General features: G+C 41.9%; 1 protein-coding gene across 1 annotated transcript in view; it reads right to left on the bottom strand.

Moving 5' to 3' along the window:
- Window positions 1–1301: 1301 nt before the first annotated feature.
- The window catches only part of LOC134345067 (extracellular calcium-sensing receptor-like), a 29888-nt gene continuing 12634 nt past the window's right edge, over window positions 1302–18555 (bottom strand). Inside the window, exons 4-6 of the mRNA XM_063045200.1 lie at window positions 13524–13751; window positions 5078–5201; window positions 1302–2215 (exon numbers count right to left, since the gene is read on the bottom strand). Of these exons, the coding sequence (XP_062901270.1) occupies window positions 1302–2215; window positions 5078–5201; window positions 13524–13751 (1266 nt within the window). The remainder of the gene's footprint in view (window positions 2216–5077; window positions 5202–13523; window positions 13752–18555) is intronic.

Genomic DNA, 18555 nt, shown 5'->3' with positions numbered 1-18555 from the left:
AATATGAAAGCAAGGATGTAATGCTGAGACTTGTAAAGGGACCAGTCACTATTTAAAGTATCATGAACTGTTTTGGCACTAATAACCAAGGAAAGTTGTCCTAGAATTGGAAAGGGTACTAAGGAAGTTTAAGAGAATGATCCCACGAATTAGACGGTCAATGTATGAGCGGTGTTTGTTGGTTTTGGGACTCGACTCCTTTAGAAGAATGGGGGGGGGTGGTATCTTATTGAAACCTAACAAATATTCAAAGACCTAGATAGAGCGGACATAGGAGGATGTTTCCAATATTGCGAAAGTCTAGGACCGGAGGGCACAGCCTCTGAATAGAACGTCATCTCTTTATGACAGAGATGAGGAGTTTCTTTAGCTAGAGGCTGATGACTCTGTGGAATTCATTGATCAAATGGTACGGGGTAAAGCAGGAGAATGGGATTGAGAGGAAAAATAATTAAGCAATAGTGGAGCAAATTCATTGGGAAGAATGCCTTAATTCTGCTATTACGTCTTATGCTCCTGAACCTGGTGGTGTGGGTCCTGAGGCTCAATTTAGCAACTGGATGGACAATTGCACTTTTCCTTGGAGCTTATATGTAGACATTTAGATAGGCACCTGAATGTGAGGAAAATGGAAGGATATTGACATTGTGTAGGTAGAAGAGGTTAGCGTAGTTGGCCATTTTGTTGCAACGAATGAGGCAAACCCAAGCGCAGGACACAGGCATGGAGATTTAGTTAGGATGCAGACACAGGCATGAGAATTGAATGGCAAACAGGAGGGAGAGCAGGAAGGCAGGAAACAGAAAGAATTTATCTTGACACGGAGAGACTGGGTTTCACAGGTAAACCTTGGAACTGGAGTAGAACTTAGAAAACTGACCTTGACATGGAGAGACTGCGTTTCGCAGATAAATCTCGGTACTGAAGCAAACCATAGGACACAGAATCCTAAGTGGCTGGGAAGTGTTAATTACCACACTGGCAAAACCAACGATCTGGCAACTAGTGGGTGCAAAGCTGGGGTTCTTATGCTGCAGGTCTTGATGAAAACCAGGTGTGTCGTCACCAAAGGGAATTAGGAAAAAATGGGCAATTAATGGTTGGAACTGTGGCACAATCAAAGGGAATTAGGAGAAAATGGGGAATTAACGGTCGAGACTGTGCCACATTTGATTACTAATTTTATTGATTCAGGACAACAGTGTGGGCTGAAGTGCCCGCTCCTATGCTGTAGTGTTCCATGTTCTCCGTTCCACTGTATGTTCCAAGTATGCAGATGTTTATCGTTGGGATGGTACACATTAAGCCTTTGGTTGGCCTGTTTTTCCCATGAGATATTTCTTGGTGTTCTGCTCTGGTTTTAGCAGGATGATGTAACATTTGGGAACAAATATGCAGATGAGCAGGCCAAAGCTTGAGGCCAAAATGGCAAATATCTCGACGGCTACAGCGTACTTCCCGGGAGAGCTGGTATAGGGCGGTATGAAGGCCAGCCACACTGCACAGAAGATCAGCATGCTGAAGGTGATGAACTTGGCTTCGTTGAAATTATCGGGGAGTTTCCGAGCCAAGAATGCAAGGACAAAGCTGAGGCATGACAGAAAGCCAATGTAACCCAGAACACAGCAGAAGGCAGCCACCGAGCCTAAATCACACTCAAAGATAATCTTCTCCTTATAGTACTTGGTCTGCTTCACTGGGAATGGGGCGGCGAAGAGCAGCCACACCAGGCAGGTCACCAGCTGGACTGCTGTACAGAGCAAGACCCCCAGAATTTGCTGCAGGGTCCCGAACCATTTCATCACGTTGCTGCCAGGGAGAGTTGCCTTAAATGCTATCAGCACTACCAGGGTCTTGGCCAGTACGCAGGAGATGCAGAGAACGAAGCTGATGCCGAACAACGTGTGCCTGAGTGTGCAAGACCAGACTGAGGGCTGCCCGATATAGGTCAACGAGCAGAGGAAACACAGAGCCAGCGAGAAGAGGAGCAAGAAGCTGAGCTCAGAGTTGTTGGCTCGGACGATGGGGGTTTTCCTGTAGTACCAGATCACTCCCACCATGCCCAACGTGCTGGCCTCTCCCAACAGGGACACAGTTGTCAAGCTGATCCCCATGGTACCATCAAATGACAGGAACTCCAGATGTTTTGGGATGCACTCATTCCTCATTGGGTTGGGCCAATCTTCTGGTGCGCATGGAATACAGTTGATCGAATCTGAGGACAGCAGGAAAATAAACAAAAATAACTTGGATATTTTATAACATACACCCAGAGACCACTTTATTAGGTACCTGCTGAGGTTCAATTCCAGTCCTGCCAATCAGGAGTCTATATGTTCTCCCCATGGCCTCGTGGGCTTCCTGCGGATAACCCAGTTTCCTCCCACATTCAAAAGAGACATATGGGTTAGAGCTAGTAAATTGTGGGCAGCCTATCCCCAGCACAAACCCAGACTCATTGGTCATTTTTCTGTATTTTTTAATATTCCTATCCACATGTGACAAATAAAGGTTATCTTATTCTTAAAAATAAATGAAGATGTCTATAGAGTTCCAAACCATCAAAATTTATATGCATACAGTACACAAACAGGCCTTCCCGCCCAACTCATCCATACTGAATGAGCTAGTCCCATTTGCCTGTGTGTGGCCACACCTGTCTAATCCTTGCCTATCTGTGTACTTTTCCTAATATCTTTTAAATGTTTTAATTGCATTTGCCTCAACGACCTTCCTCTGACAGCCAGTTCCCTAAACACACAGTGCCCTCTTTGGAAGCATTGCCCCCAGGTCAGTTTTAAATCTTTCCCTTCTCACCTTAACCCTATGCCCTCTAGTTTTCTGGTTCCCTTTCAATGGGGAAGACATTGTGTGCCTTCACCCCATGATGATTTTATCCACCTCTATGTCTCCTCAGTCTCGTACCCTTCAAGGAATAAAGCCATAGCCTGTCCAATCTCCCCTGGAAATGCAGACCCTCAAGTTCTGGCAGCATCCTCATAAATCTTCCCTGCACTTTTTCCAGTTTAATGATGTCCTTCTAATGACTGCGTGACCGAAACTGCGCACAATACTCCAAGCGCGGCCTCACCAACATCTTGTACAACTGCAACATAACGTCCTATGCTCATTGCCCTGTCACGTAAAGGCCAGCTTTCCTCGCTACTCAACCCATATGTCACACCACTTTCCTGGAACTATGTAAAATTAAAAGATAAGCTTTATTTGTCACATTTATATTGAAACATACAGTGAAATGTGTCATTTGTGTCATTGTTTACGATGTGCTGGGGGAGATTGTGCCACACTTCCGGCAACAACATAGCATGCCTACAACTCACTAACCCTAACCTGTACGTCTTTGAAATGTGGGAGAAAGCAGAACATCCAGGGAAAATCGGCGTGATAACGGGGAAAACATACAAACTCCTTGCAGACAGTGGTGGGAATCAAACTCCGAAATGTGCTGTAAGTCTAAAAAAACTATGGTTAGATCACAGCTGGAGTATTGTATTCAGTGCTGGCTGCCTCATTAAGGTTGTGGAACCATTAGAGAGGGTACAGAGGAGATTTACCAGGATTCTACCTGGACTAGAGGGCATGTCTTATGATGAAAGGTGCAGTGAAATAAGAGTTTTCTCTTTGGAGCAATGGAGGATGAGAGGTGACTTGATACAGGTTCATAATATTATAAGAAATTAGACAGAGTGGACAGCCAGAAACCTTTTGACAAGAGGGAAATAGCAAATATTAATGGTAATCTTTAAGGTAACAACGCAATGTCCCAAGCCCGGCTGTGAAAGAATGGTTAGGCATGCAGCAAGTAACCCCATCCTATAAAAACCCTGAGCTAAAGAAACACCAACAGAAGCTCCGAAGACCTCATCCCTGGCAGAGGAAAGACCGTCAATGGGGACAACTTGAACGACTGGCCCAGGAGGAGGATTCTGGCGAGCTTCTGGCAGTGGCCTATCCACCAGTAGGGGTGATAGGTTTAATGAGTACATAAATTACTTTAAGGTGAGACGGGAAAGTTTAAAAAGGATGTGTGGGGCAAGCTTTTTCTACTCAGAGAGAGGTGAGTGCCTGCAATGGGGAGGTGGTGGAGGCAGATACGATAGCAGATGTTAAAGACGCTTTGAGTTATGCATAAATATGCAAATTATGGAAGGATATGGATCATGGTCCGGCGGAAGAATTATTTTAATCAGCGTAATTACTTTGGGAAAATATTGTGAGCTAAAGGGCACGTACTTGTGCTGTGCTTTTCTGTGTTCTATGTTCAATTATAATATATTTATAATAGTGATAATGTGCATGCAGCCTTCTTAAGAATGTTTATTGGTGACGTGATCTTAGCTACGCTGTAATTAAAGTTACTGAGTCATATCAGGTCGATTGTGAGAAGGCAGCAAGTGTACATGCAGCCAGTTAATAGTGCAATGAATTTATTGGGCCCTCTACACACCGAGCTCTCTCATTACAAGTAGGTTTTCAAGGGCGCATGCATTTCATCTTGGTGGGCCTGGTTCATCACATTCCGCACTGTAAGTTTTCCAGTGTGTACCGTCACTACCATGAGTTAGTAAAAAACCTTTAATTATACAATTCTGTTGTTGTTTATGCTCTGCACATTGGTAACAGTGACCGTACCTGCATGAGTGAATGGTTGAGTTATTGGAGTTAATGAATGATCTGGAGTTTAGAAGAATGGTGGCGGGGGGGGGGCGGGTGTGAAATGTCAATGAAATCCATTGAATATTGAAAGGCCTCGACAGAGTAGACATGGAGAGGACGTTTCCTATAGCGGAGGAGTCTAGGACTAAAGGGAACAGCCTCAGATTAGAAGAACGTCCTTTTCGAACAGAGATGAGGAGGAATTTATTTAGTCATGGGGTATATTTAAAGCAGAGATTGATAGGTTCTTGATCAGGATATCAAAGTGTCAAAGGTCATGGGGAGAAGGTAGGTGAATAGTGTTGAGAGGGATAATAAACCAGCCACAGATCTGCTGTATGCCATCGCTGAGTTGACAATATAATCCAACTATGGGTTTTCATGAAGGTAAATGATCTACCTGTGGTGTTACTGATCTCTCCATCTGGGCACAGCAAGCACTTTGAGCAACAAACTGGCTGTCCTTTCAGAACTGCTTTCCGAGTACCTGGAGGACAGCTCTCTGTGCACACTGACTGAGGGACCTGAAGCACAAACATAGAGGTTACTTCACTATAGTTGACTGTCAGCAGTTTGGGAATAAATCCAGCCAGATTAGTTTATTGTCAGTTACACCAAGGTGCAATGAACTACCTTGTTCGTGTGAAGCTCACAGTGAACACTGTGTACATTGAAATAATGAATACAATAAAGTGGAGGTTGTGTAAGACATTGGTGAGGCCTAATCTACAGTACCGTGTACAGTTCTAGTCACCTATCTACAGGAAAGGAGAATGAGAGGCAATTTAATAGAGACATGTAAAATTATGAGGGGTATAGATAGATTAAATACAAGCAGGCATTTTCCACTGAGGTAGGGTGAGACTAGAACCACAGGTCATGAGTTAAGGGTGAAAGATGAAAAGTTTAAAGGTAATATGAGGGAAAATTTCCTCACTCGGAGGGTGGCAAGAGTATGGAACAAACTGCCAGTGGAAATGGTGAATGTGGGTTCAATTTCAACATTGAAGAGAAGTTTGGATAGCAACCTGGACATAAAGGGTATGGATGGCACCGGAAAAGGTGTGGGTAGATGGGACTTTCTATTGAATATTGAATGGCCTAGATAGAGTGGCTATGGAGAGGATGTTTCCTGTAGTGGGGGAGTCTAGGACTAGAGTGCACGGCCTCGGAATAGAAGGAAGTTCCTTTAGAACAGAGATGAGGACAAATTTCTTTAGACAAGTTGGTGACTCTGTGGAATTCGTTCGCACGATGGCTGTGGAGGCCAACTCACTGGGGTACTTAAGCAGAGGTTGATAGGTTCTTGATTAGAAAGTGTGTCAAGAGTTATGTGGAAAAGGCAGGAGAAGCTGGTTGAGCGGGTAATAAATCAGCCATGACGGAATGGTGCAGTGGACTCGATGGGCTGAATGGACTAATTCAGCTCGTATGTCTTCTGGTCTTAAATCAACTATGATACAGAGGCAAAGCAAACTCAGTGGGCCAAATGAACTAATTCTGCTGCTATGTCTTATACAGTCAGTACACACAAAATGCTAGAGGAACTCAACGTGTCACAAGCATCTTACTGTGAATTTGCAGCTTCTGCAGAATCTCTTCATTTTATGTTTTATACAGTCAAAAGCTTTTGTTTGCATTGCATCCAGAGAGATCATGCCATACATAAGTACATCAAGGTCTTAAAAGAGTAAAACATTGCAGCAAGTTGTGTACTAGTTACAGATACTGTAAATTGTGATGCAGGTAAATAATCAAAGTACATAGTTCACAGAAAGGTAGATTGAAAGTTCAGAGTTCACAAATTGATCAATTGACATCAACTGGCATTGAAACTGTCCTTGATCCTCATGGTTCATCCCAGCAAGGGTCAGGTTTCTCCACTCAAAGCTTTGTCATCTGTTACGAACTACAGAGTCACTGGTCCACCCATTCTGAGCTCACACCTTGCGTCTGTTTGCATAGATGTCTCCTCACACCATGTTCCACTTGGATTAAGTACCTTAAAACCCTTGTGCTGATTGAGAACCAGATGGTGATGGGTGAATGACCCTTGTCAGTGTTGTCCTTCTTGGCACCATCAGAATCAGAATCAGGTTTAATATCACTGGAAAATGTTGCGAAACTTACTGTTTTGCGGTAGCAGAACATTGCAGTGGATACAAAAATATAAATTACACCAAGATATACAGTGTCATCCCCCTTGGAAGTTTTCATGTCTTATTGTTTTATAACATTGAATCACAGTGGATTTAACTTGACTTTTTCGACACAGATCGACAGAAAAATACTGTTTGCCACTCTCCCATAAAACTGCGACTAGTGAAGCAGCCGGGCAACAGTTGTTGTATGCACCACCTCTCCCATCTCAGCCACTAAAGCTTGTAACTCCTCCAAAGTTGTCATAGGTCTCTTGGTGGCCTCCCTCACTAGTCCCCTTCTTGCATGGTCACTCAGTTTTTGAGGATGGCCTGTTGTAGGCAAACTTACAACTGTGCCATATTCTTTCCATTCCTTGTTGATGGACTTAACTGTACTCCAAGGGATATTCAGTGACTTGTAAATTTTCTTGTATCCTTTTCCTGACTTGTGATTTTCAATAACCTTTTTGTGGAGTTGCCTGGTGTGTTCTTTTGTCTTCATGGTGTAGTTTTTGCTATGATACTGACTCACCAGCAGTTGGACCTTCCAGATATAGGTGTATTTTACTACAATCAATTGAAACACCTTCACTGCACACAGGTCTCCAAAAACATATCTCCATTTAACTAATTATGTGATTTTCAAAACCAGTTGGCTGCAACAGTGATGACTTGGTGTGTCATATTAAAAGGGGATGGTGAATACTAATTACTTTATGTTTTAATATTTGTGATTAATATAGATCACTTTGGAGAGATCTGTTTTCACTTTGACACCAGAGAGTTTTTTTTTCTGTTGACCAATGTCAACAAAGCCAAAATAAATCCACTGTGATTCAATGTTGTAAGATAATAAACTTTCAAGGGGGTGAATACTTTTAATAGGAAATACACACACATACACACACACACACACACACACACACACACTCTCTGTCAGTGGCAATGAATTCCACAGATTCACCACTCAGTTGATAGGTTTCAATGAGATTCCCTCCTCATTCTTTTAAACTCCAGCAATTACAGGCCTAGAGCCATCAAGTGCTCCTCATACATAAACCTTTTCATTCCCAGGATCATTCACATGAACCTCCTCTTGTCCGTCTCCTATACCAGCAGATCCTTTCTTAGCTAAAGGCCCAAACCTGTTCACGATACTCCAAGTGCAGTCTGACCAATGCCTTATAAAGCCTCAGCTTCACATCCTTGCTTTTATACACTGGTTCTCTTGAAACAAATGCTTCTGGATGGTATGTAAGCAAAAGCTTTTTGACTATTTCTCAATACCTCTGCCAATAATAAGCCAAAGACAAATCCCACTAAGGCCCCTCCCATCAGGAACCTCCTCCAGCCTTGATATCCTTCACAATCTCTCCTTCAGCTCTGCGCTCTTCTTCATCCCTTATTTTAATCGCACTGTTGCTGACAGTGAACGCTTTAACCTCTCAAGTCCAAGACAGAAATTCCTTCCCCGCCACCTATGCTTCCTTGTTTTCTTTTAACCTAACCTTTCACTTTGTTCAAAGCTCAAAATAAAGTTCTAATGAAAGCACGTACAGTATAGTCACTATATACCACCTTGATATTCACTTTCTTGCACGGACTTACAGGAAAATTAAGAAAGAACAATAGAATTTATGAAAAACTATACATAAGCAAACCTGACGAACAAACAATATGCAAACGAGGACAAGTTATGCTAATAAAGAAATATGTAATACTAAACTGCAGAGCCCTTGACAATGAGTATACAGGCTATGAAGTCAGTTCAGCACTGCGCTGAGTGAAGTTATTCATGCTGATTCAGGAGCCTGATGGTTATAGGGTAATAACACAGAGCTGGTGGTGTGGGACTTACGGCTCTTTACCTCCTACCCAATGATGGCAGTGAGAAGAAAGCATAGCCTGGATGGACTTTGATTATGGACACTGTTCAACAGTATGGGAGTCTAAAACTAGAGAGCATAGAACATAGAAGAGTACAGCACAATACAGGCCTGATAAGGAATGCTGTTTTTTGTGGCAACGCTTCCTGTAAATGTGCTCAATAGTCGGGAGGGTTTTGGCAGTGATGGACTGTGAACTTTGCAAGTGATCCCAGTGGACTGAGATAAGACTGCAGCAAGAGTTTGTCGGAAGCTGGGCTGTCAGGGTGGGGTTTGCGCATTCCCCCTTAGACCCCGTGTGTTTCCCCTGGGTTCTCCAGTTTCCTCCCACATCCTAAATGTGCAGGATGGCAGGCCAGTTGACCATTGCAAGCAGTCCGTAATTTGTAGGTGAGAGGTAGGATCTGGGAGGCAGGGGAGTTGGTGGAAGTGTGGGGAGAATAAAACGAACTAGGATAGGCTGTGTGGAACATACAACAGTACAGCCCAACAAGGCATTTCAGCCAACAATGCTCTACTGACCTTTTAAGCTATTCCATTACCAATCTAACCCCTCACTCTCACATTGCCTTCCAAGTTTACTTTCATTCATGTACCTATGTAAGAGTCCTTTAATATATCAGACTCAATCACCACCCCCTGCAGTGAAGGTCAGGCACCCACTACTGTCCAGGTAAACATCCCTCCTAAGCCTTTCTCCACTCACCTTGAAAGGATGCCATATGGTGTTGGCCATTGTTGCTCTAGGACAGTGATTCACAACAGGGGCAGTTATGTGTCCTCAGGGGGCTTTAGTGGAAATAGAAGTCGCCGGGGGGTGTTCATGATTTTTGGGAGGGGAGGGGGGAAGTGTTAAGTGGCACCCTAAGTTGAGGCATGAGACCTGGCCAACTGTGTCAACTTGCTGTTGTTGTCAACATCTGATATGCATTCCCAGTTTGTTTTAATTTTTCATTTTAATTTAGCCCACTTAAAGATGGATAAATATATGAAGAAAAATCTTTATGAATTTCAAAATGGTGAAACCTTGAATTCTAATCATGCTACGAAATATAAACTACTGAAAGCACAATGTTATTTACCTGGAGTATAACATTCCCTCCAAATCAGTAATGTCCCATGTGTCCTATTTGTAATGCTGTATTGCCTAATGAAGCATCAAGATTGCAAGAACTCTTTATAAAGGACACCCTGCAAAAGTTACTTGTGGTATTACTCAGTTCCAGAAGATAAAAGAAGCATTTGAAAATTGTACACACTCGAGTCATTTGCCAAGAAAGCTAAAAATGACCTTGATGGTCATTGTTATAAGTAATAAGTTATAAGTAATCTTATAACATTTCCAAAATGATAGCTAAGTGTGGAAAATCTCATACAATTGGTGAAAGATTACTAATGCCTAAGGTTAGAAGTGCTCAACACTGTTCTAAAAATGGATACCAGTATTCTAAAATCAATTCCTCTGAGTAATAACTCTGTAGCTGGTCGTATTGATGAAATGACTGAAGACACTGGGTATCAACTATGCACAGAACTACAATACACAGAATTTGGGATACAACTTGATGAGTCAACTATGCAAGATGATGACGCAAGGTATTTCCAGCATCTGCAGATTTTCTCTTGTTTGTGATAAGGGCATTCTAATTGCATATATATGGTTTATCAACTATGGAAAAGTGTATGAAGGGATTCTCTTTTATAAAATTTTTCAAGCACGACTCTTGTAATATCTGCTATCGACAGAATTAAATCTCATCCATTAAATAGCAGAATATTTCATTAGTTATGCCAAGGTAACAATGAAGAGTTTGAACACTAGCTTCTTCACACTGAAGTGCATTGGCTGTCAAAATACTGCTACTTAAAATGTTTCTTTGATCTTTTTGACACTGCTTTGAATTTTTGCTCAAAATCAACACAAGCTTGGGAACAAGATTGAATTTCTATGCGGAGATATGGCATATCTAGCTGATCTGTATGATGAAATGAACATTCTAAATATGGAACTGCAGGGTGAGGATTACAATTTAATCAAGGCAAAAAGTCTAATGTTCTCTTTTATTAGAAAATTGGAAATATATAACCAAACATCAGGAGAAGAATGTTCTCACAGTTTCCCTACATGAGGAGTATGACACTCTCTTTCACAGACGGTAATTTGCAAGAGTACTGCTGATACCTGTAGTCACTGAAGAAGGATTTTCAGAATTTAGACCAATCTGGAATTTCCTGACTGGGTAATTAATCCATTTCTTTGCAAAGAAGAACAGAAAGAGAATTTGTAAAAAGAAATTATCGAAATTCATAATGATGGAGAAGCAAAAATGTTGGCTTTTGTGGTATGTGCCTAGACCGTCATACAAAGTTTCCTGGTCTTTGGAGAAGAGCCAAGCTGCACTTTATTACATTTTGATCCTCCTACCTTGTTGAAAGAGGCTTCTGTGCAGTGAACCACATTCTCACAAAAAAACAGAAATTGCTTGGACATTGTTACACGTGGCAACATAAGGCTTGGCTGCCGCAACTTGGACCAGATATTTCAACCCTTGCTAAAAACCATCAAGCTCAAGGATCACATTGATATCAAAGCTACAGCACAGCGCACGGGTACTGTGAAAGTTAGGTTTAAAGACGAATAAAAATTTCAAGCAGAATCATGTTTCTCATGTTAGCATATGGCAGACATATTTTTACATTAAGGAAAGCATATTGTGCCTAACAGGGCAGTTGACAAGTATGAAACTGCTTTGTCAGGGGGCATTGGGCTAAAAAAGTGTTGGGAAACACTGCTGTAGGGAAAAGACACTCGCTGTCTACTCTATTTAGGGATACCATACGGTACCCAATAACGCTTTTGTGACTTATTAACTTGCTGATCAGTATGTATTTGGAATGTGAGATGAAATTGGAGTATCCGAAGGAAACCAACATGGTCAAGGGGAGAACATTCAAACTCATTACAGACAGCCTCACAATTAACGCACTATTACGCTAACCACTATGCTACTGTGCCACTTTACCTATTCTTCTTATAATCTTATACACCTCTATCAAGTCGAGTCTCACCCTCCTTTCTCCAAAGAGAAAAGCCCTAGCTTACTCAAATAGAAGTAGGAACGATGGACAGCATGATTCTGATGGGCCTAAGGGTCTGTTTCCTTGCTGTACTTCACAATGACATTTTTCACCAAGCTTTTGGTCACATCCTACAATGCTCCACGGTTTCAAATTTTAATTTCCTTGAACCACTTGTACATTGTAGTTACATTGTAGTTGCTGTGTAAATGGATACATTGCCATATTTATTGTCGTTCTCAGAGAGTCTGAGAAACTTATTAGGATCGAGGATCAACTTTATTCACTATCACATTTAAATGTGGAGTGTTGGTCAGGGCAAGACATGTAACAGATAAACAGCAACATTTAACAATTATAAAGTATTATATAAAAATAAAGTTAGTGGTTAAAGGACAGATTTGGAATAAAATGTGCATAAATACATACATTCCAGCATGTATTTCAATTGAACCACATTACAGCAAGTGTTTGAAGTGTTTACAGTGCAGTGACTGAGGTAACAGGTAGAAGAGGTGGTGTGGTGAACCAGAGTGGTAGATTAAATTTACCGCCTAGGGGAAGAAACTTATAAGATGGCACGATTTCTTTTTTTTTGTTTTAATAGCCCTACAGAAGGGAACTTTAGAAAAGGTAGTTTCCAGTGTAGGTATCACAATGACTTTACCTGCCCGCTTCTTTGTCCTGGATACAAACAAGTCCTGAAGTGATGGTAGACTGCAGCCAATGGGCTTTTTGGCTGGACGGACAGTTTTCTGTAGTTTTTGTTTATTGTGAGAGGAAGTTGCACCAAACTAAACAGTAATGGCTGATGTGAGGATGCTCTCTATAATGGCAGCGTAGAATTGCTGTATGTTTTGGGGAAGGTGGACTTATACCAACTGTCACAAGAAGTACATCCTCGGCCAAGCCTTTTTTGTTAATGGAGATATGACTCCAACACAAGTTCCTGCAAAATTAGCTCATGGAAATCAGCCCCACTGCTTTGAAACAGTATTCAGGCGTAAACAGGCCATGTTTAGAAAAATGAGTGGACACTTCTCATTGAAACCTATCAAATATTGAAAGGCCTAGATAGAGTGGATGTGGAGAAGATGTTTCTGACAGTGGGGGAATCTAGGATCAGAGGGCACAGTCTCAGAATACAAGGATGGCTCTTCTATTTTCTATTTCTATATTTTAGTCAGAGGGTGGTGAATCTATGGAATTCGTTGCCACAGGCAGCAGTGGAGGCCAAGTCATTGGATGTATTTAAGGCAGAGATTGATAGGTACCTGAGTAGCCAGCGCATCAAAGGTTATGGTGAGAAGGCGGGGGAATGGGACTAAATGGGAGAATGGATCAGCTCATGATAAAATGGCGAAACAGACTCGATGGGCCAAATGGCCGACTTCTGCTCCTTTGTTTTGTCTTATGGTCTTATTCTGATATGAGAAATTTCTTTAGCCAGAGGATGGAGAATCTGTGGAATTCGTTGCTATAGATGGCTGAGGAGGCCAAGTCATTGCCAATGTTTAAAGTGGAGATTGATTAAGAGGCTCTTAATATGAATGGATGTCAAAGATTACAGGGAGAAGGCAGGGGAGCAAAAGTAAATCAGCCATGATAGAATGACAGAGCAGACTTGATGGGCTAAATGACCTATTTCTGCTCCCATGTCTTATTGTCTTATAAAATATGCTGCTTACTCTGGTATCGACATCTGTCAACAAACATTGAATCAATAAACGGGCCATCTTACCGAGGTTTGTTTGCCATTCCAAATGATATTTTCTTCCTTTATCTGCAGGTCATGTTCCAAATCTGAAGCTGCGTCGAACCTGCCAACATGAACGTACTTAACGGACCCGTCTGCTTCTTCTTGCCAGTTGATGATGTCGTAGGAGGCAAGCGGGTCTCCATTCTCATCGAAGGAAACCGTCTCCCCCAACTTAGTTGTGTAACTCACCTCCTTCAGGTAATGGAGCAGCTTTGAAAAAAATTAAAATAAAGAGCAGAACTCATGAAACTATATTTACAATTTTCCCTCCAACTTTCAAATCCCTTACTCACTCTTCCTTCAGTTAGTCCTGACGAAGGGTCTCGGCCTGAAACGTCGACTGCACCTCTTCCTAGAGATGCTGCCTGGCCTGCTGCGTTCACCAGCAACTTTTATGTGTGTTGCTTGAATTTCCAGCATCTGCAGAATTCCTGTTGTTTATATTTACAATTGCTGTGATTTAACTTTATTTACCTGATTAGAGATACAGCGTGGAACAGGGCTCCTCCAGCCCAATGAGATGCACCACCCAGCAACCCACCTATTTGACCCCAACCTAATTACTGGGCAACTTACGATGACCAATTAATCTACTATCCCGAACGTCTTTGGATTGTGCGAGGAAACTGGAGCACCTAAAGGAAACCTACAAGTTTATGGGGAGAAACTTCTTCCAGACGCACCAGAATCGATCTCCGAGCTCCAATGTCTGAAGTGCAATAGCATTGTGCAAACTGCTCTGCTCCTCTGCCATACCAGATAACTACATATTTTTTATGTGAAAATTAGAGTCAGGTTTATTATCACTGGCATGTCATGAAATTTGTTGTTTTGTGTCAGCAGTACCATGAAAGACACAAAATTACGATAGGTCACAATGAAAAGCATTAATAAATAATGCAGAAGAGGAATAGTGAAGTAGTTTTCATGGGTTCATGGACCATTAAGAAATCGAGGGCAGAGGAGAAGGTGCTGTTCCTAAAATAGTGGTCCAACGGGCCCAAGACCACCCCCCTATTCTCTTAAATGTTGAAATCAAACATGGATCCATCGTATCCACTGGCAGCTCACTCTACAGTCTCAGCACCTTCTGAGTGAAGAAGTAACCCATCATGTTCCCCGTAAGTATTTCACCTTTCACCCTTAACCTGTTACTTCTAGTTCTAGTCTCACCTAACCTCAGTGGAAAAAAAGCCTGCTTGTATTTACCCTATCTATACCAGTCTTAATTTTATATACCTCCATCAAATCTCTTCTCATTCCCCTACACTCCAGGGAATAAAGTCCCAACCTGTTCTAGCTTTCCCTGTAACTCGGGTCCTCAAGACCCAGCAAAATCCTTGTAAATTTTCTCTGTACTCCTTCAAACCATATATGTGATCAAGCACTCCCAGGCACTGGTAACTCCTAATGGTCCCGGGGAGGGTCAATATCTGGAGAGTCTATCTGGGCCCAATTACTGCAATCATGAAGAAGGCACACAAATTTCTTTAGTTTGTTTGGAGTTTGAGATTTGGTATGTCAACAAAGACTCAAAGATTTCAGTAGATGCATGATGGAGAGCATCCAGACTGGTGGCACCACAGTCTGGTATGGAGGGTCCAAAGCAAAGGATCGTAAGAGTCTGCAGAGGCTTGTAGCCAGTTCAATCAAAGGCACAACCACCCCCACCTTTGAGGACATCTTTAAGAAGCAGTGCCTCAAGAAGGAAGCATCCATCACAAAGGATTCTCAGCATTGAAAACATGTTCTCTTGTCACTTCTACCATCTGGAATGAAGTACTGGAGCCAAAAGACTCAGTGATTTAGGAACAGCTTCTTTCCCTCCACCATCAGATTTCTGAAAAGTCCATGAACACTACCTTGTTATTTATTTTATTTATAGATTCAGCACGGAGCAGGTCCAACGAGTCGCACCACCCAACGACCCACGTATTTAACACCAGCTGAATCAGAGGAAAAATTGCAATGACCAATTAACCTACAAATCGTTACGTCATTGGATTGTGGGAGGAAACCCTGGCTCTTCACAGGGAGAATATACAAGCGCTGGAATTGAACACCAAACAACGGAACACTTCAAGCTATCAGAGCATCGCATTAACCACTACACTACCTTGGAGCACTCTGCTTCTTTATGCACCACATACAAAATGCTGGAGGAACTCAGCACACCAGGCAGTGTCCATGGTGGAGTTACTCCTTTTCTCAGCTCAAAACATCAACATCTTATTCATTTCCATAGATGCTGCCTGAACTGTTGAGTTCCTCCAACATTTTGTGTGTGTTGCTCTGGATTTCCAACATCAACTGAATCTCTCATGTTTATCCATTTATTTGGAACTTTTTTTTAGTAACTTATGGTAATTTTGTATATTTGCACCGTACTGCAGCCACAAAGCAAGTCAGTGATGATGAATCTGAGTCTGAAATTATTTCTTTATTGAATATCATGTAACATACCTTTGTGGAATATACCTGATTAAGTAGGTTCAATCAGAGATATCATTATTTAACAGCCAAGGAATGAATTTGAAAATCTATCCCATAATATCCTTCAGGTTCAGTGAGGCTGAGTTAGCCAAATGGGCCAACACAAAACAGGGCCATATTCAAATGTTATCAGCCACCACCCTCTCTCCCTTTCTCTGCCTGTAATACTAAAACACCTGTTGAGTACTTCTCAGAATCAGAATCAGGTTTATAGTCACGGTGTCTTCACACTACAGCACAGATACAAGCCCTGTAGTTCATCTAGTCTGTTCCAAACTATTAATCAGCCTAGTCCCATTGACCTGCACTCAGACCATAGTTCCATATGCCTTCCATCCATGTATCTATCCAAATTTTTCTTAAGTGTTGAAATCAAACCTGCATCCACCATTTTCTCTGGCAGCTCATTCCACACTCTTACCACCATCTGAGTAAAGAAGATCCCCCTCATGTTCACCTTAAACAATTCACCTTTCACCTTTAACATGATCTTCAATACTAGTCTTACCCAACCACAGTGGAAAAAGACTGCTTTCGTTCCCCTATCTATACCCCTCATAAATTTGTATAGCTATATCAAATCTTCCCTCATTCCTCTACACTTGAGGGAATAAAGGTCCAAACTTATTCAAATTTGCTTTATAACTCAAGACTTAATGTCCTGTCAACATCCTTGTAAATTTTCTCTGCACTCTCAATCTTATTGACATCTTTCAGGTAGGTAGGTAACTAAAACTGCACACTATAACCCACATTAGACCTTGCCACTGTCTTATACAATTTCAACAATACATCATAACTCCTGTACTAAATACTTTGATTTATGAAGGCCAATGTGCTAAAAGCTTTCTTTATCACTCTATTTACCTGTGACACAAGGAGTAGAGATTATAGATCTGCATTCCCAGATCCCTCTGTTCTACTGCACACCTCAGCAGCCTAACTCTTACCGTTTAATTCCAACCCGGGTTTGTCCTCCCCTCAGACACACTTGTCTGCATTAAATTCTATTTGTCATATTTCAGCCCATTTTCCCAGTGGGTGCGGATTCCACTGCAAGCTTTGATAGTCATCCTCACTGTCCACTGCACCTCCAATCTTGGTGACATCTGCAAATTTGCTGATCCAGTTTACTACATTATTGTCCTGATCGTTGATATAGATGAAAAACAGCAGACCCAGCACTGATCCCAGCAGGACCCCATGTGTCATTGATGCAACCTTCTGCAACCATTATCTGACTTCTTCCGAGAAGCCTATATCTAATCCAATTTACAGCCTCAAATTAAATACCAAGTTACTAAATCTTTTTGACCAACCTCCCATGCAACCACCTTGTCAAATATCTTGGCTAAAGTCCATGTGGATAACATCCAAGGTTTCCTAAACCTGTTATCAATGTCTTTTATTCTGATAAAAACATACAAACTCTGTACTCTCAAAATTTCACCTTTGGAGACTTCCCACTTGCCAAATACACCTTTGCCAGAAATGAATCTGTCCTAATTCTTTTCTGATACTATCAAAATTGGCCTTTCTCCAATTTAGGATCTGAACAAGAGGACCAGTCCAAAATCTCTCCATAATTATCTTGAAACTAATAGCATTTTGATCACAAGAGGCAAAGTGAACCCCTGCACAAACGTCTGTCACCTGCCTAGTCTCATTCCTTAATAGGAGACTAACATTGCACTTTCGCCAGTTACAGCCGCTATATACTGATCAGCAAAACTTTTCTGAACACGTTTGACTAACTACCTCACTCAGCCCTTTTACAGTATTCGAGTACTAGTCAATATGTACACATTTAAAATCACCTCCTACCACAACCTATACACACAAGAGATTCTGCAGATGTGGGAAATCTAGAGCTGCACAGACAAAATGCCAGAGACACTCAGCAGGTCAGGCAGCATCTATGGAAATGAATGAACAGTCAACATCTTGGGCAGAGTCCCTTCATAAGGACTGGAAAGGGAGGGGTAGATGCAGAATTAAAAAGGTGGTGGAGGAGAAGGAGAACACGGTAGAAGGTGATAGGTAAAGCTGGATTGGTGGGGGGAGGGGGAAAGAAGTAAGAAGCTGGGGGGTGATAGGTGGAAAAAGAAATCTGATTGGAGAGGAGACTCACCAGGGGGAGGTGGTAGGCGGGTGAAGAGAAGAGTAAGAGAACAGAGTGGGGAATTGAATAAGTAGTACGGGAAGGGTGGGAAAATAAGTTACCAGAAGTTGTCAAAGTTGATGTTCATGCCATCAGGTCAGATGGTATCCACGTAGGATGAGGCCTTGCTCCTCCGCCCTGAGAGTGATCACATCATGGCAGAAGAGCAGGCCATGAACTGACATGTCAAAACAGGAATGGAGATAGGAATTGAAATGGTTACTTTCACAAACTTATGTTTCTTGCAACAGTCTGCAATCTCTCTCCAAATTTGCTCCTCTGAATCCCATTGACAGTTAGGTGGTCCATAATATAATTCCATCTGTAATCATCCCTTTTGTATTCCTTGTTTCCACCCAT

The sequence above is a fragment of the Mobula hypostoma genome, chromosome 4 (genome assembly GCF_963921235.1).
Source record: "Mobula hypostoma chromosome 4, sMobHyp1.1, whole genome shotgun sequence".
NCBI lineage: Eukaryota > Metazoa > Chordata > Chondrichthyes > Myliobatiformes > Myliobatidae > Mobula > Mobula hypostoma.
This window is presented reverse-complemented; position numbering and strand designations above follow the sequence as displayed.